General features: G+C 41.0%; 1 protein-coding gene across 48 annotated transcripts in view; it reads right to left on the bottom strand.

The window, feature by feature from the left end:
* FHOD3 (formin homology 2 domain containing 3) overlaps nucleotides 1–25,821 on the bottom strand; it is a 508,721-nt gene that overhangs the window by 213,644 nt on the left and 269,256 nt on the right. For all 48 annotated transcript variants that reach the window (XM_054243584.2, XM_035269718.3, XM_054243586.2 and 45 more), the window contains exon 6: nucleotides 9,359–9,453. In XM_054243584.2, the coding sequence (XP_054099559.2) occupies nucleotides 9,359–9,453 (95 nt within the window). The remainder of the gene's footprint in view (nucleotides 1–9,358; nucleotides 9,454–25,821) is intronic.

Raw genomic sequence — 25,821 nt, 5'->3', positions numbered from 1 at the left:
CAGGCCCACCACACCCAGTTGCCATATTTTTTAAATCTGTTATCATTAACTGAATTATGAAAAAATTAGTCTTAATGAAATTTCTATTAATGAAATATATTTCAATTCAATTAATGTGGGAATCATAAACACAATATTCAATATCAAGGATGGACTTAAGACAATAGTGCAATTCAAGGAATTAACTAATGTTCCAGTAACGCCCTTTGCCTGGACCATATAGAATTTGCTGGCTGAGTACATTTCATGCTATTGCAGTATATTTATAGTGTTTTTTTAATAATATTAACAGTTGGATTTCTGGCTTCCTGCTGGAAAGATGTCAAGTGTCACTCCCAACCTAACGATAAAAGAGAGAAAATCATTCACACCATAACTTTTCTTGAGCCTATCATACAGCTGGGGTTGTAGGAAAACCAGGTAGCCTGCCATCTAGGGAGGGAGAGGGTACTATCTACCCAGAAAGAATAAGAGGCCAGCAATGGCTTATCTGAGGCAGGGGAGGGGAGGAAGATGAAGTCACTTATACAAAACGGTAGGAAAAATTCAGGCCAGCCTGGTACGGTGGCTCCTGCCTGTGTTCCCAACACTTTGGGAGGCCAAGGCAAGAGAATCACTTGAGTACAGGAGTTTGAGACCAGACTGGGCAACATGGTGAAATCCCATCTCTATCCAAAACACAGAAAATTAGCTGGGTGTGGTGGTGTGTGCCCTGTGGTCCCAGCTACTCAGGAGGCTGAGGTGGGAGGACGGCTTGAGCCTGAATTGTTGAGGCTGCAGTAAGCCGAGATTGTGCTACTATATTTCAGTCTGAGTGACAGAGCAAGACCCTGTCTCAAAAAAAAATAATAATAATTAAAACAAGAAAACATCAGATAATAGTTTTAGCAAATTGTCACATGTCAACTGTGGGCTACCATGAAGCATAAACCCCTTGGAACTGCAGACACAAAGGGATTTGGCATCTACCAGGAGGCTGCTCTCCATGGCACTCACAAACAAGCTGGGCGCAGGGCTGGGACCTAAGAAACTCTCTCCACATCGCAGAACTTGCAGTGCACAGCAACAGAGCAGGCAGAACTGCAACAGCCCTAAAGGATGGGGCAGGGGGCGGGGAGCAGCCAGCACTGTGAAAGGGCAGGAAACCCCAGCCAGAGGCTTCTCTTCTTTGAGACAAAAGCCTTAAGCCATAGGGAAGGTCAATAAGGTGGTAGAGGAGAAGAAAAAAGAATAAAACCCGGTACTCCTAGGGCAGGGGTGGGAAGCCATCCTGGGCCTCTCCTGTTGCTCAGTGTTTTACACCTTCTTCTCTATTATCACCCACATTTTACAGATGAAAAAAGCAGCCCACACCAAGGATGGTGCAGGCGTGTGTGGCCCCAAAGCTCTGGCACTGACTGTCAGATGCAGCATATCTAGATTCCAGGAAGGCCTTGTAAGCCTAATGAAGAAACACAGCTGGACAGTCAGAGTTCAGCCACTTCCCACTAATTGCACAATGGCCCTAAAATGCCCTGACTGATCAGTGTCAACCTGCAGGCTGCACTGGTTTATGGATTGTCTCTGTCCCACTGGACATTTTCATCAATGGCATGCAAGATCTGCTTATTCATTTTTTGTTAAATAAAATTAGCACTAAAAGCTAATAACACAAAGAGCCAAAACAGAATTCTTAATTATCCTGAGGCTGGAACTCTGGCCTACAATCAATGGGGGAAAAATCCAAGGCCCTGAATGTAGATGTGAATCAGTCCATCACAGACACGCAGAATGGAAGAAACTGGCAGACAAAATGTGTAATGAAAACCTGGAAGGCTCAGTGGATTACCAGTTCAAATTGGGGCAACACCTAGGGCTGCTGCTAAAAGTTGTAACAAAGCAGAGGTGGGATTTGTGGAAGAAATCGTATCCCAGCTACCATATTACTATTCTTTGTACTACATGAACAGAAGAGTTGGTAACCAGTATGATGACGAGTTGAAAATTATGTCCCCAAGGACTATCTGTAGTACCCATCAAGTTTAGCCTGGACAGGGTTCACATGGTAACTGCCTTTAAATACTCAACGAGCTTCCACAGCAAGTCAGAGAGTCTTGCTCAAGAAAGCAATGCATAAGCATTTGGTAATGACAGGTAATGCATCTCCCAAAAAGGAAGTCTTCCCATCAATTCCAGCATGCAACAGTGTCCCTGGGCAACCTAAGAAATGATCTGATGCTCCCTCTGCCTCCAGAAGTATCAGGAATGGGACTGATGTCAGAAACACCTTTAACATAACATTGCCATCTTTTCAAGGCTAGGATTCTATTATTGACATTATGTAACTTACAAAGCTTTTCAGCTTTCACCTACACATTTGGGTCATCTGAGCAGATCACACAACAGTGTCATGCCAGTGGCTCCAAGACCAGAGAGCTCACCAAATCTCCTCTCCTCATCCATTAGCCTGCATCTCCTGGGGCACACAGAGTACCAGGCTTCATGGCACATTGCTTTCTTTTTTTTTTTTATGGGTTGGAGGTTTCAGTGGGACAGGAGAATCACAAGAAATCAGGTGTTCAGAGGAATGTATTGAGTAGAGGTGAGGAACTAGGATGTTGAAAAGTAAAAAAAGGAGAGAAGGAGAGGAAGAAAGGAAGAAAAAGAGGGAGAGAGAACAGGAATATTGCTTCATTCTAAAAATGGGTATTAATAATGGCCTATCAATGTTTTGTGTATTTAAAATGGAGAACTCTATAAATATTTATTAAGTTTACTTGTTCCGGATCTGAGTTGAAGTCCTGGATATCCTTATTAATTTTCTGTCTCGTTGAGTCTAAATCTCATTATGGGTCTTATGTATCTGGGTATTAAGATCTCTTATTGTTGCATTGATCGTTTTACCACTGTATCTTTGTTGCTTTGAAATCTATTTTATCAAATGTGAGAATTGCAACTCCTGCTTTTTGTTTATTTATTTACTTTTTCTCTCCATTTGGTTGGTAAATTTTTCTCCAACCCTTTGTTTTGAGTCTTTGTGTATCTTTGGATATACCGTTAGGTTTTGGCTGTATCTTTTGATTGGGGGATTTAGTTGATTTAAATTTAGGGTTACTGCCATTTGATGTTAACTGGCTATTTTATCCATTCGTTGATGTAAATTCCTCTTTATGTTGATGCTCTTTACTTTTTGGTATATTTTTAGAAAGGCTCATACTGGTTGTTCCTTTCTATGTATACTGCTTCTTTCAGAAGTTCTTGTAAAGCAGGCCTGGTGGTAATAAAATCTCTGAGTACTTGCTTGTTCATAAAAGATTTTATTTTTCCTTCAATTGTGAAGCTTAGTTTGGCAGGATATGAGATTCTAGGCTGAAAGTTCTGTTCTTTAAGTATGTTGAATATTGGCCCCCACTCTCTTCTGGCTTGTAGGGTTTCCGCTGATAGATCTGCTGAAAGCCTAAGTCTGATAGGCTTCCCTTTATGGGTAACCTGGCCTTTCTCTCTGGCTGCCCTTAGTATTTTCTCCTTCGTTTCAATCCTGGTGAATCTAACGATTATGTGCCTTGGGGTTGCTCTTCTTGAGGAATATCTTTGTGGTGTTCTCTGTATTACCTGGGGTTGAATAGTGTCCTGCTTTGCTAGATTGGGGAAATTTTCCTGGATAATATCCTGAAAAGTATTTTGCAACTTGGATTCATTCTCTCCATCACATTCAGGTACACCAATCAAACGTAGATTGGGTCTTTTCACATAGTCCCATATTTCTTGGAGACTTTGCTCATTCCTTTTCATCCTTTTTTCTCAATTCTTGTCTTTGCTTTCTTTGGAAATATTTCCTTCATCTCCAAACCAGTGTGCCCAAAGTTTTCTTGCCAACAAGCCCAAATTTCTAACTCTTCTACTGCCAGAGGCACTATTGTATTTCTAGCTGCAGAGTCAAACTGTGACCCCCACCTTTGATTCCTTTTATTTTCTTATAACCAGAAACCTCCTCCTCGAAGGCTAGTCCTCAAAATGTCTCCATTTTTTCATTATTCTGTTTCCACTGCTACTTTCACCTCACAGCTGTGATATTGAGCTAACCCTTCCCACCCAGCTTCCCCATTCCTGTCAATTTCACCTGCTCCACCCCTCGATTCTACACACCACATTACTTCTCTTCATTTTGCAGTCTGAAGAAACTTTCAGCAATGTCCCCAGTGCTGGGGGTGGGGTGGTAGGCCAGTGGCAACACAGGTTCTCTAATGTGTATTAGTGTGAGTATGAATGAGAGAGAGAGAGAGAAAGAGTGTGTGAGTGTGTGTGTGTGTGTAAGTGCATGCAAGGAGGGCCATGGCCAAGACTCCTCCAGCTAGGGCTATATAGGAGTAGAGAGGTCTGCTCACCCTCACTCAAGTAGAAAGGAAGTCTGGAGAACTGTGATCAGCAATATGGGACACAGCTGGAAGGATGAGCTTCGGTGGAGCTGATGGAAACATAGAGGGAGCAGAGCAAGCTAACCTGAGCAATGCTGACAGGGCAGCGCCCCAAGGCACCCCTAAGAGGCAGCAAGGAGGGGAGAATTTGCCAGTCTCAGGGCCCTGAGGCCTTCCCCATGGGCCAAAAGAGGATCCCTAGAGATAAAGAGACAGACTTTCTGTACTAGGGTGAAAAAAGGGCCATACTGTATAGAAGGATTCATTCTACCCCAGTTAATTAGAATTCCAGATGTATGAAGAGAAAAAAATCCACACCCTGTGATAAGTCATGGGCCTGGCATCTGCCTCTTACCTCTGACTGCGGAGTTTAAAGATGGGCTCTTGTAAATAGAAAGAAACCACTTTATTGAAAACACTTTTTCTTTCTTTTAAAAAGTCACTATTTGGCTATGAATGCATCATTTTCTCCCCTGGCTATGAGTCTCAAATATCTGCAAACATGCATTGCATAATGAGCCTCTGGCAGGCTGCAAAATCACATCTTCTTGCCTTTCATGGAAGAAAAATGAAGAATTATGAAAACACAGTGACAAGATTTTTCTGCTCCAGTATCTCCTTTATCAACTCTGTGTCTGTACAAGGCAAAGGCAACTCGATGTCAAGGTAAACTTTTCAGGTCAAGATAAATCTGACTCTTTGTCAAAAGAAAATGCTAGGGCCCCTGGCTTTCCTGATTTTTTAATTTGAATTGGGAAAACCTATTGCAGCTGTATTGACCAAACTGTATGTTTAAGGAGGAGATAGAGGCTTCATTCTCAAAACCTAAGGGTCTTAGGTTGATGTATCTGTTGTCCTTTTAAATCTTTCACTATTCAGATAGGGGTGAGGGAAGAGTGTCAGCAGACACCACATTGGTTTTGTAAATAAGAGGTGATCTCATTAGAACCATGTAGACTGGAGATAAACTTGGCAGCTACTGCCTTTGTGAACTTTCAGTGACTAGCCTGGGACTTAACACACCCTTCAGGGTGGTAGGAGACCTTCATCTGACATCACAGTTGGTGGGACCTCTGCGGAGTCACTGTTACTGGAATTCTCCTTTCCAACCACACAGGGAGCTCCAAGGCACAGGCTGACTCTTGGCTTCTCTCCCATCTCCTCATTGTGACCAGCACAGCACAGCACACAGGTGCCAGAGACTATGCTAGACCTTCCTTTGGATAAACAAAAGAAAGAGGCAGAAATCCACACAGATCCAATGTTGGTGGCCCAAATGGCTGAGGAGGAGGCATGTGTGCCACCTCAGACAGAGGCCCCGAGGAGGCACCCCAAAGTCCTGAACCACCGCTAGGAAGCACACACTGAGTGTGCTGTGGAGGAGGGGGAGGCTGGGAAAGCACAATTCCTACTAATGCATTTTTGAAGCTTCTTAATTTTATAATTTCCCCATGTTATTTAGAAATGCAGAAAATATTTTCCTGTGTGTTTGTTCCTTCTCTGTTGTTTATTTTCCTTACAGAATGATTCCATAGTAAGTTAACTAGATGCTGTTGCAACACCAGAGACTCTGAGCCATGGTGTGCATTTATTTCTGTTACTTCTGGTTTTTTCTCTGCTCCTCTTTTGCTTTTGCTTCTTTGTGGTCTCTTCCCCTCCCTCTTTTCCATCTCTCCCTCTTCTTGTCTTTGAGCCATTCCTCTCTGAGTCTATTTGTGCTGCTATAAACAAACACCTGAGACTGGGTAATCTGTGAAGAACAGAAATGTATTTCTCCCAGTTCTGGAGTCTGGGAAGTCACAAATCAAGGCACTGGCTGGGAGTGCCCAGTCTCTCTGCATCCAAGAGGTGCCTGTTGCTGCATCTTCTGGAGGGAACAAAGGCTGTGCCCTCACAAGGCAGAGAGTCGAAAGAGCAAACCCACTCCTTCCACAAATCCTTCTTATAAGGACATTAATCCATTTGTGAGGGCAGAACCTTCATGACCTTAACACCTCTCAATACAGTTGCATTAGGGATTAGGTTTACAACACAAACATTTAGGGAGGCACATTCAGACCACAGAATTCTCTATGTCATCTCTCCCTGCTCACAGCAATTCTTCCCCACACCCATCCCTCCTTCCCTAACCTTGCCCTCACTCTATTCTCTGTCTGATGATGAGCTAACAGACTGTCAGTTTTTCTATCGTAAGCATGTTAGGTTTCCTTTTAGAAATAGGGCAAGTTGTTGATGTTTTATCATGGCCATCATAAAACCATAAAGGTACCTTAATTCAGCTATGACATGTACAAAAAAGTCAATCATTCTTGCAAAATCTCTTCCCATCTTCCTAGCTTTTAGGTCCCGAGACCATTTAGAGTGCCTGGGGAGGGAGCAGCTTCCAAACGAACATGAAAGTTAGGGAGGGTTCCCAGCACAAGCAAGGAAAAAGGAGATAAAGCTGAAACAGGATATGAGATATAAATCTCCCCTCAGCCTGGCTGAAGCAACCTAGGCGGCTCATTTCCACTCAGCGTCCAAGGTCACCTACATCAGTTTCAAAACAGTCACTTCCATTTTCTATGGAAAACAAAGCCAAAACAATTTTTTTAAAAGATTTTCAATCTTCTGAGGGAAGCCATAGCTGTTTCTAATATGAAATAAGGAAAATTTCTCTCATCAATAAGTACTAGAAAATGGAAGACTGAGGGGACGATGTGAGGGACACCCACAAATGTGGATTTGCATGCCAGTGCCAGCCACAGAGAAAAGGCCCTTCCAACCACACAAGGACACAATCACCAGGCTTCTGAGAAGCCTGAGAAGGAGACACAGCCTAAAACTAGAACCAGGCTCATCCCCAAATCAAACCAGGGCTGAGTGCTCCCGAAGGACAGCAGAGTCCTTGGAAGGCAGGTGACTCCAGTGGCAGGGCCAGGGGATGGGCTCCCCAGCAGAGCACAGCAGCCTGGAAAGGCTCACTCTAGTAGGGGTGGGCAGTGAACACAGGATGGGGGGGCAGAATGGGCAGACTGCATGTGATATGGTTTGGTTCTATGTCCTCACCCAAATCTCACCTTGAATTGTAACAATTCCCACATCTCATGGGACAGATCCACTGGGAGGTACCCAGTGGGACGTAAGTGAATCATGAGAGTGGGTTTTTCCCATGTTGTTCTCATGATAGTAAGTCTCATGAGAAGCTGATGGTTTTATAAAGGGCAGTTCCCCTGCACACACTCTCTTGCCTGCCACCATGAAAGATGTGCCTTTGCTCCTCCTCCATCTTCTGTCATGATTGTGAGGCCTCCCCAGCCATGTGGAACTGTGAGTCCATTAAACCTCTTTCCTTTATAAAGTACTCAGTCTTGAGTATGTCTTTATTAGCAGGGTAAGAACAGATTAATCCAACGTGCTCTTCTGGGACCTTGCAAAGCTATGCTAATTCTGTGGCCTGTTTAAGTCAGGTTCAATTTCTGTATCCAGGCCCTCAAGATCCCCCACTCCACCTGACCATGTTGCCACTCAGACACTCAGATCTCCACAACGTGCCACCTGCACCACACTCCAACCTTGGTGCATCTGCACCTGCTCAGGAGAGGGTCCCTTATACTTCTTCTCCCAAATACCCCTGCAGCCAGGTCCCTAACACATGCTCCTCCACACCCCAGAAGAACCCAGAGAAGACTATGCCAGAGGCTCATGTGATGGAGGAGATATACTACCTCAGCAGCACTTCAGAGTCCTCAGGGACCTCACAGCCAGGGCATGGCTGGGGGTGATGTGCCAAGATGCATGGGGAAACCAGCTAGGCTTCATAATCAAGCACTGTTTCCTCAACTACCAAATGGGAATTATATTATTTACCTGATACTTGCCTTATGAGGATTAAATGAGATCATGCTTATAAAACACCTGGTATGGGCTGGATGTGGTGGTTCACACCTGTAACCCCAGCACTTTGAGAGGTTAAGGCGGGAGGATCACTTGAGGCCAGGAGTTCAAGAACAGAATGGCCAACATGGTGAAATCTGTCTCCACTAAAAACACAAAAATTAGCCCAGGGTGGTGGGTTATGCCTTTTTTCCTACCTACTTGGGAGACTGAGGCATGAGAATTGCTTGAACCCAGGAGGTGGAGGCTGCAGTGAGCCAAGATCATTTTACTGTACTTCAGCCTGGGCAATAGAGTAGGACTCAGTCTCAATAAATAAATAAAATATAAAATACCTATTATGGTGCCTGGCAAATCTGTAATAAACATTGATGACTTTTATAATTGATGTTAGAGCTGAAAAGTAATCTCAGATTCTTTTATCTATATAGGAATATGCATATACATATGTACAATGTATTACATATATGTACACACATGAACACAAAATACAGGTGGTACACAGATCTTACATCTATGGTATAATCTTTTTTTTTTTTTTGAGACAAAGTCTTGCTCTGTCACCCAGGCTGGAGTGCAGTGGCATGATCTTGGCTCACTGCAGCTTCCACCTCCTGGGTTCAAGCAATTCTCTTGCCTCAGCCTCCTGAGTTGCTGAGACTACAGGTGTGTGCCACCACAGCCAGCTAATTTCTTGTATTTTTAGTAGAGATGGAGTTTCACGGTGTCAGCCAGGATGGTCTTGATCTCCTGACCTCATGATCCACCTGCCTCAGACTCCCAAAGTGCTGGGATTACAGGCATGAGCCATGGCGCCCAGCCCTATGGTATAACATTTAATTATGAAAAACCGAAGGTTCAAAAGGCACTTGATTAAAGCTTAAGAGAAGAGAAAATAGAAATGCATTAAAATTTCATCAGCCATTTGCAATCTAAGAGTATCTTAAAATCTATAGAGTAGTAGTCCTCATTTATACTGTAATAGCTTGAAAAAAAGCTGAACAAATTTCTTTCTGCAAAACTGACTAAAAGAAAAATAAAAGGCAAGTGATAGACAACTGAACAAAATAGCCATAACTTCCCCTTACCTTTGACCCAATGAGAGTATACAGCCACTGAATAGTTTCATTGTGGTTTATGACTCCATTCATTCCATCCACATACAACATGATCTGGCCCAAAGCTATAGAAAGCAAGAGAAAAAGGAGACATTATAGATTTATATCAAAATATAATCTTCAGTGATCATAATAGCAATGAAGATTTTCATACTAAGTACACAGTGTCTTAAGAATCAAAGCTAAGGAGAACCCCTGAGCTCTGAAATTAGCTAAATCTCCTTTCAGAGAGAAAGTGTCGAACAAGCGCTATGGAAGAAACAAGGGCTATTCTAGGCTCCTGGAAGATGCAATTAAGGCACCAATCCAGTGATTGTTGTTTCTGTGTGCCTTGATGTATAAATGCATGTTTTTTTGTTTCTATAACTGTGTGTAGTCCCAGACAGGACAAGGATATTCATGAGATGGTGTCTGGGTTGTGGCCTCCCACTGGGGCCACAAGGACAAATGAAGTTTCCAAAAGCAACCTGTCCAGGGTCACAGTCTGTGGTCAGCAAGTCTCAGATTCTGTGGGATCATCCTGAGCTAATCCAATTTTATTCCAACAGGTCATCAATGTGTAGTTAAGTATTATGTGTAATTCCCTTTAAAGATTTTCAAGTAAAAAATGATGAAAATACATGATATCACATGTTCATCATAATATCGAATCCTAAATTCTTAGTTTAGGATGATACGGTCACCCATACTATCATTATTCTCCAAAAAGAAAACACTAGCTATTGATTTTGTAAACACAAACTTAGTTTTTCAGCTCCATTAGTATCAAAATAATCTGGATGACAGGTAACGAATGAACAGAAGTTATATGCCCTAAAGGAAGTATATTTCACCCATAACTAATTGTCAGGACATTCACATTTTTTTAAACAACATGTTTTATGCTGGTAATAGTAGGACATCTCCTCTTAGAAAGTTAGAAAAACTCAGAAGAGTAAAGTGAAAATATTTCACATTCCCATAAAGATAACCATTCTTAAAATATTGATGTATTTTCTTACACTCTTTTTTTATGCATTACACACACACATCCAAAGTTTCTATGTAAACTGTAGGAAACATTCTACGTGAAATATGTTGATTAAAAAGAGTGAAACACAAAACAGTATACACAAATTCTAAGTATATAAATATATATGTAATATTAGAAAACTCATCCTATCCAACAGAAGAGCAAGTAAGAAAACTGCATTGGTGGCCAGGCATGAGGACTCACGCCTATAATCCCAACACTTTGGGAGGCCGAGGTGGGACATATCATATGAGGTCAGGAGTTTGAGACCTGCCTGACCAACATGACGAAACCCCATCTCTACTAAAAATGCAAAAATTAGCCGTGTGTGGTGGCTGGTGTCTGTAATCCCAGCTGCTTGGGAGGCTGAGGCAGGAGAATTGCTTGAACTCAGGAGACAGAAGTCGCAGTGAGCCGAGATGGCACCACTGCACTCCAGCCTGGGTGACAGAGCGAGACTCCATCTCAAAAAAAAAAAGGATAACTACATTATTCTGAGAAAAAATATGCTCCTAAATATGTAAGAACTCAAAAAATGTTTAAATTATTTGGACATACCCTTGACACGATAAGCAGTGTATTTTGAGAAGTAACAGATTTATATTCTACTTAATGGTAAAACACTACAGATATTCCTACTAATCAGGAATAATTTCTAAATGATGCTCATTAAACTCAAGTATTATTTAACACTGCTATAGAATCTCAGGCAAATTTAATAACATATAAAAAATAATAAGATATGAAATGGTTGGAAATAAATACATATTATAATAATTTGCAAGTAACATTATGGATACAATTTAAAAATTCACAGAATTTACTGAAAAGAGATTACAATTATAATCACATTTCTCATCTTAATGAGAAATCTGTATGTAGAATTTGAATGTAGCATACAAAAAGTTTGATGTAAAAATATAGTAGGTAAGCGGATCTATGACAATAAATGTTAAAGAATAGAATTACTGCTTTTTAAAATAGTAAATACAAACTAGTAAGAAAATATTAAATGCCAATAGAAAAAAGGCAAATCTATTTTATATGAGAGACAACAAATGTGTTTATAATAGCATGCAAAATTGTTCGCACTCACTATAATAAAACAAATGCAAATTAAAACAATAATAAGGTTGTGTTTTCACTGAAATCGGCAGAGGTATTTTTTAAATGAAGGAATATGTATCAAACACTAGAGAGATTAAATAACTTCATGCATCGCTGGTGGTAGGGCAAACTGGTAGAAACCTGCAATAAGGCTATCTAGGGCTCTAACTATTTGTAAAGTTGCCATGTATTTAGCACTCACTGTGTGCCAAGTTCTCAAGAGGGACTTTATAGGTATTATTGATAGAAGAGCCATCTACAGTGGGTATTTTTACCCCTACTTGACAGAGAAAAAAACTGAGGCACTGAGAAGTGAGGAGTTGTGTCCAAAATTTCCATCACCGCCAAAGTAGCAGAGCCCACTTCCAGCCTTGGTGGGCAAGCACCTATGTGTTTATACTAAGAGCCTGAAAGTCTTCTTAAAGCCTTTCCCCAGTCGTCACAATTGGGAAACCTATTCTAAGGAAATAGCTCTAAGTTTAAACAAACAAAATGTTCTCACTCATAGGTAGGTGTTGAACAATGAGAACACATGGACACAGGGAGGGGAGCATCGCACACTGGGGTCTGTCGGGGGAACTAGGGGAGGGACAGTGGGGTGCGGGGAGTTGGGGAGGGATAACATAGGGAGAAATGTTAGATATAGGTGATGGGGAGGAAGGCAGCAAACCACATTGCCATGTATGTACCTATGCAACAATCTTGCATGTTCTTCACATGTACCCCAAAACCTAAAATGCAATAAAATATATATTTGAAAAAATAAATAAAAAAGGAAGCAAAGTTGTTCACTGAAGCATTATTTAAAATAGCAAAATAACAACGAAAACACAAATACCTTTCATGGTTCTAGAACTCAGCGTACATAGTCATTTACCAAAGCTATGTCCTAACCCGTAAAATGTTTTCCACAAAGTAAGTAAAACGCAAGTATAAATATCACATAATTAAATAAAACACTCAAATTTTCTTTTAGTTGAGGTAAGGTCTCGCTGTCACCCAGGCTGGAGCAGCGGTGGCTCACTGCAGCCCTAACCTCCCACACTCAAATGATCCTTCCACCTCAGGCTCCTGAGTAGCTGGGACCACAGACACATGCCACCACACCCAGATAATGTTTTTATTTTTGTTTTTGTTTTTTTCTTTGAGAGACAAGATTTCCTTATGTTACCCAGGCTGGTTTCGAACTCCTGGGCTCAAGTGATCCACCAGCCTTAGAATCCCAGAATGCTGAGATTATAGGCATAAGCCACTGTGCCCAGTCTTAACACTCAAATCTTCATACCAAGAAGAAAAGGAAATGCATAAAACATTAACCATTATAATTGAGTATATGTTCTTTGGATGTATTTTTCCTATTTTTCCCAGCTTTCTAATATGAGCATCGATACTAGAATATGTAATACGTAAATACATAAAAAAGTAAAATATGTTTTAAAAAAAAGAACAAAAATAAGACCGAACAATGTAAGGTGTTACATGCTTTTGTTTTTATAATTTTTTACTAGGGCACCCCTTCTTAGCTCCCCACCACCCTTCTGCAGGAAGATACAGCCCCCAACTTCATGGAAGAGCTCCATTCTGAGTCCCACTGTTGAAGAAACTAATCCTGAGGGACATTTTAGCACCTTCCTCTAAATAAGCCTAACCACACAGGGAGAGAGGAGGTAGACTCTTCAGCCTTCTGGAAGGTATATCCATAGGGAAGACTCTCTCCTTGAGGCTGAGAAGCCAGGACTGAAAGCCTCCGCCCCAAGAGCTCAGGGCCTCTGGTACTGCCCTGTGCCCAGGAAGCCAGGACACTATTACAATGGGAGAAGGCAAACTCAGATTTAAAAGCTGACTTGATCTGTTCCCCACAACATTCTACTAACGGATCACATTGGAAAAGGTGCATCACTAGAAAGTTCATGTCTAATGGAATTCAAGTGCCCAATCACACTAATTTTTCATACTTTGGTAATCAAACACCGATCACATTGATTTTTCATATTTTGATAATCAAACACGGATCACACTGATTTTTCATATTTTGGTAATCAAATCTTCCCCACTACATCTTTTTTGTACCCTACCCCCTAATACTAAAGCAATCCCGCCTGTAAACCACTCCAGACACAAGATGGCGCTAAATAGATTCATGTGGGTTAATATTGCACTAGGAGCAGCAAAAACCCAGCAACCTTAAACATAGACCTGAAAATAAAATCCACACAGAAGAAAACAGATGCCCTGAAAACACGTCTGGGTCACAGGAACCATGAAAATTCATGATTTGTGTTTTCAAGAAGGATTAGACTGTCTATCAGAACATAGTGGTAGATGTCACCACACAGGTCTAGGAAGAGAGCATTTCCTGTTTTGCCACTCAAGGAACTTAACTACGCTCAAGGTATTATTTATTCACCTTTCTGTGCTTCAGTTTCTTCATGTCAAAAATGACACAGCAATACCATAGTCTTTATTTTTCAGGGGCATGGTGAGGAACGAGTTAGAACCGTGCCTCCACTGAACAGAAGCACATGCTGAACAAATCTCAAAAGACAAAAAAACAGAGAGCAAGCCCTCCAGGCTAACCTTACCCAGCTGTGGGTCATGAGATGTGGTGGAAGAACTCCTTGCCTAACTAGAAGTCCCAAAGATTTTCTCTTATGTGTTCTTCTAAAAATGTCTAGTTTTTCTCTTTATATTTAGCTGTTTGATCCAATTTGAGATAATTCTTATACAAAGAGGCTTAGATTCAGGTTCTTTTTTTTTCATATGTCCAACTGCTATAACGCCATTTTTTTTAAAGAGACTGTCCTCTATTTCATTGCTTTGGCAAATTTGCCAAAAATCAACTGGTTGTGTCTATATGGGTCTGTTTCTGTTCCATTGGTCTATCCCTTTGCCAATACCACACAGTCTGCATCACCATAGCTTTACAGTAAATGTTAAAATCAGCCAGTGTGATTCCTCCTATTCATTCTTCTTCAAAATTGTTTCAGCCATTCTTGTTCTTTTGCCTTTTAATAGAAATTCCGGAAGCAGCTTGTCTAAATCAACAGAAAAATCTTTCTGGAAATAATGTTAATCTATAAATTCTAGGAGAACTGACATCTTTACTGTGCTGAATCTTCTAATCTATAAACCTATTATGTCTATTCATTTATTTATTTTTTTTTATTGGATTATAGGTTTTGGGGTACATGAGCAGAGCATGCAAGACAGTTGCGTAGGTACACACATGGCAGTGTGCTTTGCTTTTCTTCTCCCCTTCACCCACATTTGGCATTTCTCCCCAGGCTATCCCTCCCCAACTCCCCCTCCCACTGGCCCTCCCCTTTTCCCCCCAATAGACCCCAGTGTTTAGTACTCCCCTTTCTGTGTCCATGTGTTCTCATTTTTCATCACCCACCTATGAGTGAGAATATGCGGTGTTTCATTTTCTGTTCTTGTGTCAGTTTGCTGAGGATGATGTTCTCCAGATTCATCCATGTCCCTACAAATGACACAAACTCATCATTTCTGATTGCTGCATAATATTCCATGGTGTATATGTGCCACATTTTTCCAATCCAGACTATTATCAATGGGCATTTGGGTTGATTCCAGGTCTTTGCTATTGTAAACAGTGCTGCAATGAACATTCGTGTACATGTGTCCTTATAGTAGAACATTTGTTCTACATTGTTGCCAATGCTCTTGGTGTTTTGTTCATGAAGTCCTTGCCTACTCCTATGTCCTGGATAGTTTTGCCTAGATTTCCTTCTAGGGTTTTTATGGTGCCAGGTCTTATGTTTAAGTCTTTAATCCATCTGGAGTTAATTTTAGTGTAAGGTGTCAGGAAGGGGTCCAGTTTCTGCTTTCTGCACATGGCTAGCCAGTTTTCCCAACACCATTTGTTAAACATGGAATCCTTGCCCCATTGCTTGTTTTTGTCAGGTTTATCAAAGATTGTATAGTTGTATGTATGTTGTGTTGCCTCCGGTGCCTCTGTTTTGTTCCATTGGTCTATATCTCTGTTTTGGTACCAGTACCATGCTGTTTTGATTACTGTAGTCTTGTAGTATAGTTTGAAATCCGGTAGTGTGATGCCCCCCGCTGTGTTCTTTTTGCTTAGAATTGACTTGGCTATGCGGGCTCTCTTTTGGTTCCATATGAAGTTCATGGTGGTTTTTTCCAGTTCTGTGAAGAAAGTCAATGGTAGCTTGATGGGGATAGCGTTGATTCTGTAAATTACTTTGGGCAGTATAGCCATTTTCACGATATTAATTCTTCCTAACCATGAACATGGAATGTTTCTCCATCTGTTTGTGTCCTCTCTGATTTCATTGAGCAGTGGTTTGTAGTTCTCCTTGAAGAGGTCCCTTACGTTCCTTGTGAGTTGTATTCCAAGGTATTTTATTCTTTTTGTAGCAATTGCGAATCGCAGTTCGCTCTTGATTTGGCTTTCTTTAAGTCTGTTATTGGTGTAGACGAATGCTTGTGATTTTTGCACTTGATTTTATATCCTGAGACTTTGCTGAAGTTGTTTATCAGTTTCAGGAGTTTATGGGCTGAGGCGATGGGGTCTTCTAGGTATACTATCATGTCGTCTGCAAATAGAGACAATTTGGCTTCCACCTTTCCTATTTGAATACCCTTTATTTCTTTTTCTTGCCTGATTGCTCTGGCTAGAACTTCCAGTACTATATTGAATAGGAGTGGTGATAGAGGGCATCCTTGTCTAGTACCAGATTTCAAAGGGAATGCTTCCAGTTTTTGCCCATTCAGTATGATATTGGCTGTTGGTTTGTCATAAATAGCTTTTATTACTTTGAGATACGTTCCATCGATACCGAGTTTATTGAGGGTTTTTAGCATAAAGGGCTGTTGAATTTTGTCAAATGCCTTCTCTGCGTCAATTGAGATAATCATGTGGTTTTTGTTTTTGGTTCTGTTTATGTGGTGAATTACGTTGATAGACTTGCGTATGTTGAACCAGCCTTGCATCCCCGGGATGAATCCTACTTGATCATGATGAATAAGTTTTTTGATTTGCTGTTGCAATCGGCTTGCCAATATTTTATTGAAGATTTTTGCATCTATGTTCATCATGGATATTGGCCTGAAGTTTTCTTTTCTCGTTGGGTCTCTGCCGGGTTTTGGTATCAGGATGATGTTGGTCTCATAAAATGATTTGGGAAGGATTCCCTCTTTTTGGATTGTTTGAAATAGTTTTAGAAGGGATGGTACCAGCTCCTCCTTTGTGTCTGGTAGAATTCGGCTGTGAACCCATCTGGACCTGGGCTTTTTTTGTGAGGTAGGCTCTTAATTGCTGCCTCAACTTCAGACCTTGTTATTGGTCTATTCATAGTTTCAGCTTCCTCCTGGTTTAGGCTTGGGAGGACACAGGAGTCCAGGAATTTATCCATTTCTTCCAGGTTTACTAGTTTATGTGCATAGAGTTGTTTGTAATATTCTCTGATGATGGTTTGAATTTCTGTGGAATCTGTGGTGATTTCCCCTTTATCATTTTTTATTGCATCTATTTGGTTGTTCTCTCTTTTCTTTTTAATCTGTCTGGCTAGTGGTCTGTCTATTTTGTTGATCTTTTCAAAAAACCAGCTCTTGGATTTATTGATTTTTTGAAGGGTTTTTCGTGTCTCAATCTCCTTCAGCTCAGCTCTGATCTTAGTAATTTCTTGTCTTCTGCTGGGTTTTGAGTTTTTTTGATCTTGCTCCTCTAGCTCTTTCAATTTTGACGATAGGGTGTCAATTTTGGATCTCTCCATTCTCCTCATATGGGCACTTATTGCTATATACTTTCCTCTAGAGACTGCTTTAAATGTGTCCCAGAGGTTCTGGCACGTTGTGTCTTCGTTCTCATTGGTTTCGAAGAACTTCTTTATTTCTGCCTTCATTTCGTTGTTTACCCAGTCAACATTCAAGAGCCAGTTGTTCAGTTTCCATGAAGCTGTGCGGTTCTGGGTCGGTTTCTGAATTCTGAGTTCTAACTTGATTGCACTATGGTCTGAGAGGCTGTTTGTTATGATTTCAGTTGTTTTGCATTTGTTGAGCAGTGCTTTACTTCCAATGATGTGGTCAATTTTAGAGTAGGTGTGATGTGGTGCTGAGAAGAATGTGTATTCTGTGGATTTGGGGTGGAGAGTTCTGTAAATGTCCACCAGGTTTCCTTGCTCCAGGTCTGAGTTCAAGCCCTGGGTATCCTTGTTGATTTTCTGTCTGGTTGATCTGTCTAGTATTGACAGTGGAGTGTTAAAGTCTCCCACTATTATTGTGTGGGAGTCTAAGTCCTTTTGTAAGTCATTAAGAACTTGCCTTATGTATCTGGGTGCTCCTGTGTTGGGTCCATATATGTTTAGGATCGTTAGCTCTTCTTGTTGTATCGATCCTTTTACCATTATGTAATGGCCTTCTTTGTCTCTTTTGATCTTTGTTGCTTTAAAGTCTATTTTATCAGAGATGAGAATTGCAACTCCTGCTTTTTTTTGCTTTCCATTAGCTTGGTAAATCTTCCTCCATCCCTTTATTTTGAGCCTTTGTGTATCCTTGCATGTGAGATGGGTTTCCTGGATACAGCACACTGATGGGTTTTGGATTTTTATCCAATTTGCCAGTCTGTGTCTTTTGATTGGTGCATTTAGTCCATTTACATTTAGGGTTAATATTGTTATGTGTGAATTTGATACTGCCATTTTGATTCTAAGTGGCTGTTTTGCCTGTTAGTTGTTGTAAATTCTTCATTATGTTGAAGCTCTTTAGCATTCAGTGTGATTTTGGAATGGCTGGTACTGACTGATCCTTTCTATGTGTAGTGCCTCTTTTAGGAGCTCTTGTAAAGCAGGCCTGGTGGTGACAAAATCTCTGAGTACTTGCTTGTTCGCAAAGGATTTTATTCTTCCTTCACTTCTGAAGCTCAGTTTGGCTGGATATGAAATTCTGGGTTGAAAGTTCTTTTCTTTAAGAATGTTGAATATTGGCCCCCACTCTCTTCTGGCTTGTAGTGTTTCTGCCGAGAGATCTGCTGTGAGTCTGATGGGCTTCCCCTTGTGGGTGACCTGACCTTTCTCTCTGGCTGCCCTTAGTATTCTCTCCTTTATTTCAACCCTGTTGAATCTGACGATTATGTGCCTTGGGGTTGCTCTTCTTGCGGAATATCTTTGTGGTGTTCTCTGTATTTCCTGCAATTGAGTGTTGGCTTGTCTTGCTAGGTGGGGGAAATTTTCCTGGATGATGTCCTGAAGAGTATTTTCCAGCTGGGATTCATTCTCTTTGTCCCCTTGTGGTACACCTATCAAACGTAGGTTAGGTCTTTTCACATAGTCCCACATTTCTTGGAGACTTTGTTCATTCCTTTTTGCGCTTTTTTCTCTGATCTTGGTTTCTCGTTTTATTTCATTGAGTTGGTCTTCGACTTCAGATATTCTTTCTTCTGCTTGGTCAATTCGGCTATTGAAACTTGCGTTTGCTTCGCGAAGTTCTCGTATTGTGTTTTTCAGCTCCTTTAATTCATTCATATTCCTCTCTAAGGTATCCATTCTTGTTATCATTTCCTCGAATCTTTTTTCAAATCTTTTTTCAAGGTTCTTAGTTTCTTTGCATTGATTTAATACATGATCTTTTAGCTCACAAAAGTTTCTCATTATCCATCTTCTGAAGTCTAATTCCATCATTTCGTCACAGTCATTCTCCGTCCAGCTTTGTTCCCTTGCTGGTGAGGAGTTTTGGTCCTTTCTAGGAGGCGATGTGTTCTGGTTTCAGGTGTTTTCCTCCTTTTTGCGCTGGTTTCTTCCCATCTTTGTGGATTTGTCTGCTGGTCGTCTGCGTAGTTGCTGACTTTTCGTTTGGGTCTCTGAGTGGACACCCAGAATGTTGATGATGAAGTATTTCTGTTGCTTGGTTTTCCTTCTACCAGTCTAGCCCCTTCGCTGTACAACTGTTGAGGTCCGCTCCAGACCCTGCTTGTCTGGGGTGCACCTCTAGTAGCCGTGGCACAGCGAGGGATGCTACCAGTTTCTTTTTCTGCTCTCTTTGTCCCAGGATGATGCCTGCCTAATGACAGTCTTTTGGATATAGAGGGGTCAGGGAGCTGCTTGAGGAGACAGTTTGTACTTTATAGGGGTTTAATTGCTGAGCTGTGCACTCTGTTGTTCATTCAGGGCTGTTAGGCTGCTATGTTTGATTCTGCTGCAACACAGCTCATTAAACAACCCTTTTTTTTTTTCTCAAATGCTCTGTGTTGAGGGGTTTGGGCTTTATTTTTGGATGTCCGATCAGGTGTCCTGCCCAGCTCGAAGGCAGACTAGCCACTGTTTGGCTGCCGAGGCTCCGCCCTGCTGTTGTGTGATTCGCGCTGTTCCTGCCGGCTCTGCTGTGGTCTCCGCCACGCCCTGCGGCGGAGTCTCTTCGTTGTAGCGTGTTGCCTCAGCAACGGCAGGCTGCGTCAGCAGTGGGCGTGTATCTCAGTAGGGACGGGTTGCCTCGGCAACGGCTGGCTGCGTCAGCAGTGGGCGTGTATCTCAGTTGGGGCGGGTTGCCTCGACAACGGCTGGCTGCCTCAGCAGTGGGCGTGTATATCAGTTGGGGCAGGTTGCCTCCGTAGTGGTGGACGCCCCTCCCCCACAGAGTGTCTCGGACCGTCTGCCCGGGATAGTTTGAAATCCCGGTTTTGTTCTTCCCACTGGGTATCCCAAACGATCTGTCCCTGCAATCCCCTGGGCTGGGCTACTGTGCAAGTCTCGTTCAGTCTCAAGTCCAGCCCTCTCAAGTCTCAGGTTGCCGGTTCAACAAGGCACCCGGACAAGCGCGCCCTGTGGGGATTGCTGGGTAGGGCCGGCCGCCGCCGCCCCGGCTGCCGGCTTCGCCAGGCAGACCTACTGCCTGGCGTCCCGTGTCTTTTTATACTTGGGAGTTTCCCCGTTCTGTGGGCAACAAAGATCAGTCTGGAAATGCAGCACTGACTCACCGTTTGCGGATTCAACGCGGGCTCCAATCCTGGGTTGTTCTCACAGCGCCATCTTGAGTCCCCTCCTATTCATTTATTATACACCTTTGCAGATTACTTTTATCTGCGTCTATAGTTTTCAACTATAGATGCAATATATGTTTGTTTGGGGATGTATATTTTTGCCAGATTTATAAGTAGTTCACAGTCTTTGGAGTTACTACAAATGGTGTTTTAAAAACTTTCCATTCCCAATTGTTTATTATTAGTATATAGAAACAAAATTGATTTTTGTATATTGGCCTTATATCCTATAACTTGGTTAAACTTATCAATTCTAAGAGTCTTTGACTTTTTGTTTTGTTTTTGTAGATTTCCTGGAATTTTGTACAAAGACAATAATGCTGTCTGTGAACAAGAACAATTTTATTTTTTCCTTCTCAATCTATATCCCCCTTTCCCATCCCTATAGCACTGGTGAAGACTTTCAGTATAATATTCAGTGGGAGAGGTGAGAGCGAACACCCTTGCCTTGTTTCTAATATTGGAGAGAAAGCATTAATGATCATTTACCATTAATTATAATGTTAGACATAGTTTTCGTAAATTGTTATCGCTTCTCGGTCTTTTGGCTAAGATCAAGTGTAGTTTTTGTAAATTGCCTTTTATCAAGATGAGGAAGTTTCTCCAGTTTCTAGTCTGCTAACAGCTTTTTTAAAACCATGAATGGATGAATTTTGTCAAATGCTTCTTCTACATCAACTGATACGACTGTGTTTTTTCTTCTTCAGACTGTTAATGCAGGTTACATTAACTGAATTTCAAATACTGAATGAGCCATGCATCCTTTTTGACCATAGTATATTATTCTTTTTATATATTGCTGGATTTGATTTGCTAATATTTGCTGAGGACTTTTTGCATCTTAGTTCACAACGAATACTGTTCTGTGTATTTTGTGTCTAGGTGTTATCCCATGGTAATAACAACCTCATAAAATGGATTGGGAAGTGATCACTCCTCTTCTGTTTTCTGGAAGAGATTTTGCAAAATCAGTTTGGTCTTTAAATGTTTGGTGGAATTCACCAGGAAACCATTTGGGCTTGGAGATATTTTGTTCAGAAGATTAACTGCAAATTACATTTCTTGAATAGTTACAGTAATGGGGCTGGTCAGGTTATCATTCCATCTTGGGTGGGTTTTGGTAGTTTATGGTTTTTAAGGAAATGATCCATTTAAGGAATTGATCCATTTCATCTAACATATCCATTTTATGTGCTGAGGGCTGTTCACAGTATTCTAATTCATTTAAGTGAAGTCTTATCCCCTTTCATTCCTAATGTTAGCAATGCATGTCTTCTCTCTCTTTTCATTTGTCATTCTTGTTGGTCAACTTTTTCTTTTCAAAGAACTAGCTTTTTGTTTCATTGATCTTTGTCTATTGTTTCTCTGCTTTCAACTTCATCAGTTTCTACTTTCATTATTTTCTTCCATTTATTTTTTACTTTACTTTTCTTACTCTAGTTTCTTACAGTAGGTGCTTATATTATTATTTCTCTCTTTTCTAATATATGCAGGGATTGCTAGAAATGTCCCCCATGTATTGCTTCAACCACATCCCATGAATTTGATATGCCGTATTTTTATTTTCATTTACTATAAAATGCTTTCTAATTTCCATGTGTTAGAATTAACACACTTCTAAATAATCCATGTGTTGAAGAGGAATTCTCAACACATGGATTATTTAGAAGTGTGCTAATTTCCAAGAGTTTGAATATATTTATGTTATCCTTCTGTTACCGATTTACAGTTTAATTGTATTATAGTCAGAAATTACATTATTTCATTTCTTTTAAATTGGTTGTGGTTTGTTTTATGACCCACGATATGATCTTTATTGGTGAATGTTTTATGCATATTTGAAAGTAATATGTATTCTCTGTAGTTGGGTAGAGTTTTCTAAAGATTGGAAAACATCAACAAATTAGAAATAGTTGATGGTGCCATTCATTTCCTTCATAGCCTTGCTGATTTTCGGTCTGTCAATTCCATTGATTACCGAAAGAGAAGTATTGAAGTCTCCAGCTATAACAGAATTTTTTCTACTTCTTATTTTAGTCCTGTTTTTGCTTCATATATTTTGAAGCTCTAGTTTTCTGGGTAACCTGATACTTTTGTCATTATAATGTCTGCTTTACCTCCAATTATCTTCTTTGCTCTGAAGCCTACCTCTCTTCTTCTAATAACTAATATAGCCACTTCACCTTCTTTGGAGTAGTGTTTGCATGTTTTCTTTGTCTGCATTCTTTTGCTTTTTAACCACCTATAGAATTATAATTAAAGTGGGTTTCTTTGTAAGCAGCATTTAGTTAGGTCTTGTTTCATTTATTTATTAATTTCAGTATTTTAATTACTGTGATTAGACCAGTCATAGTTAATGTAAGTACTAATGTGTTTTAATTAAGGTCTTTCTGAGCCCACCTGGTAAGCTTTTTACTTTGGTTATTGTATCTTTCATTTCTAAATTTTCCATTGGGTTCTTCTTTATATTTTCTATTTCTTGCTGAGACTTTCCATTTTTCTATTCATTTCAATAATGTTCACTCTTACTTCCTAAAGCATTTTCATAATAGCTGCATTAAAACTGACAAATCCAATATCTGTATCAACTTGGCCCTGGGGTGGTGATCTATCTTTTCCCATGCAAGTTGATATCTTCCTAGTTTATTGTATGCCAAGTAATTTTGGCTTATCTCCTGGATATTTTAAAAATAATGTTATGAAACTCTGGGTTTTGTTTAAATATTACAGAAAATGTTGATATTTTTATTTAAGCAGCCAATTAACCTGGGTCAGGTTGAGCCACAAGTTCTGACCTGTCTTCTGTATTTCCAATATCAGTTCAGTTTTCAGAGCCCTTGCTGGCTCATTTGGTTCAGTCCTGTATGTGTACCAACAGGTGGACAGCCTGGGGCCTGGGCAGTATCTATGTTGTTCAGTTCTCAAAGTCATTGCTATGCTGTTTAGGGTTAGATTCTTGCATACAGTCTGTGTGGAGCCCAGGGGTTCACATAAAACTTTGTGGGTCACATTCCTTCTCCTGCTCCATTATATTCCTGATATGTTTAAGTTCCTTGAGGTTCCTTCCACCACTTTTTGTGCGTGTGTGTGTGTGAGACAGAGTCTTGCTCTGTTGCCCAGGCTGGAGTACAGTCATCCCACCTCGGCTCACTGCAAACTCTGCCTCTGGGTTCAAGTGATTCTGGCCCCTCAACCTCCCGAGTAGCTGGAATTACAGATGTGCGCCACCACACCCGGCTAAATTTTTTTGTATTTTTAGTAAAGATGGGATTTTGTCTGGTTGGCCAGGCTCGTCTCAAACTCCTGACCTCAAGTTATCCATCTGCCTCAGCCTCCCAAAGTGCTGGGATTACAGGTGTGAACCCCATGCCCATCTGAGGCTCCCCCTTCTTAGCCCTTCAGCCAGAGACCTGCAGCATTATTTAACCTGTTCAGCCACTTAATTGCTATGACTGTAGCCCCATCTGGGCCAAGCAGAACAGAGAAGGAGAAAACAGACTTCTGTGAGTGAATTTCCACCCCACTCTTCAGAGTTTTAGGTGCCTTTAGGCCCCTGATGTTCTCACCATGGGGTTTACCCAGTGGAAAGGAGGCAAGACAACAGAGTGAGAAACATGTGGGACTTCTGCACTGAGTCCCTTTTCCTCCTACTCAAGCCAGAAATAGAAAGATTCATCTTGAATTCTCTCTGTCCACACCCAAGTCCACTTCTGGGTTTTGTGCTAATTTGAGTCCAGACCAGAGAATACTAGAAGAAAAATGTTAAAAGCACTGTCAGTTCAATATTTCAAGTTTTAGTCTTCTTCCCCAGATGCTTTGCTGGAAGCAGGACTGAAGGGTTTTGACTGCCTGCTATCATTCACTCTTCAGAGTCTTCAAACAGTTGCTCTGGGTATTTTTATCCTTGAATTTGTTGGAAAAGACAATTGAATAGCTGTCTTTATAGGTTTTATAGTTGAAATAATTCAGAAAGACAGGGTCCTGTGTACTTACTCCATCTTATTCCAAACCAAAACTCCTAGCTGTTTTTACAATAAGAAATCTAGCAGCAACGTGGAAGGTGGCCTGCATTGAGCAACTCCTGGGGCCAGGGTCCATTCACAATTCTGTTTCCGCATGCTAAGTCCATGGTTTTCAATCCTTTCTCTTCTTCTTCCCTTCTTTCCTTCCTTTTCTTCTTCCTTCCTTCCTTCCCTTTTAAAGCAGGTAACCTTTTACTACAAGGAACCATTAAAAGGAAGCCTTACAGACAACAGCTAACTCCCAGATGTTTTGCTGGAAGGAGGATTGAAGGGTTCTGACTGCACTTCCCCATCAGCGCTAGACACGCCCCACCCGCCTACCTCAGTAAGTTGTAAGAGGCCCTGTTAACAGGACACATCACCCAGTCACCAGGGCTAGACACAGGAGTTCACTGGATACCTGCATTTTCAAATACCACTAGAAAGTTGTGAAATCAACCTAATAAGTTCAGACCAGTAACGCATAGTTTTCAATAAATAGAACAGAAAATGAAGTACACTGCACTTATTAAGGGAAATATTATTCTTACTTTCATTTCATATAAATATATATATATATACATATTTTTCCAACCAAAAAAGTCTGGAATCTGCTCTTCCAGACTCCTTCCCTTTCCTCATCCTCCACTTTCAGCGAGTCACCCAATTCCCTTCATTATTCCTCTGAGACAGGCCTTCTCTTCCTCTCCACCACTGCCTCAGGTTCAAATTTCATGACCTCTTCTGGACTATAGCAACTGCGGGTCCTGGCTGGTCTCCCACCTTTGACACCCACTCCTTTTCAAATCTGTAATAGATGTTCTTACCACTGACTTTTCCAAGGCATCAAATATGTCAGCTGAAGCTGGAACACTTTCTGGTTCCCTCTTGCTCATGACAAGGCCCAGGGTCCCCTTACACCCTCAGCCAACCCTCTGGCCCTTCAGCTTCTTGCTCAAACTATCTAGGCTCCTTTGTCGCTGAGCCGTTTGCTACCATCTCAAGGCTCTGACTCAAAGCTTATCAATTTTCAGTGAGTTAATCATCATTTACATTTAAGATAAGTCTTTACATATATTCGTGCTACAAACAGAACTACACTTGATTTAAATTTTTTTTTTAAACGCATTGGAGATATACAAGGATCTGATACCAAATCAGCTATTTGCTTGTTCATGTCCCGTCCTTTGCCAAAGATACCGAAAATGCCATTGATGAAGTTGAAAGATTTTCTCTTCCTGGCAAAATCACCTAACTTTTTGCATAAAGAGCTCTTAAATATTGCTGCCCTGTATAATCT

Source organism: Callithrix jacchus, chromosome 13 (genome assembly GCF_049354715.1).
Source record: "Callithrix jacchus isolate 240 chromosome 13, calJac240_pri, whole genome shotgun sequence".
NCBI classification, from domain to species: Eukaryota; Metazoa; Chordata; class Mammalia; order Primates; family Cebidae; genus Callithrix; species Callithrix jacchus.
Note: the sequence above shows the minus strand (reverse complement) of the source record. Positions and strands in the feature narration are given on the sequence as shown.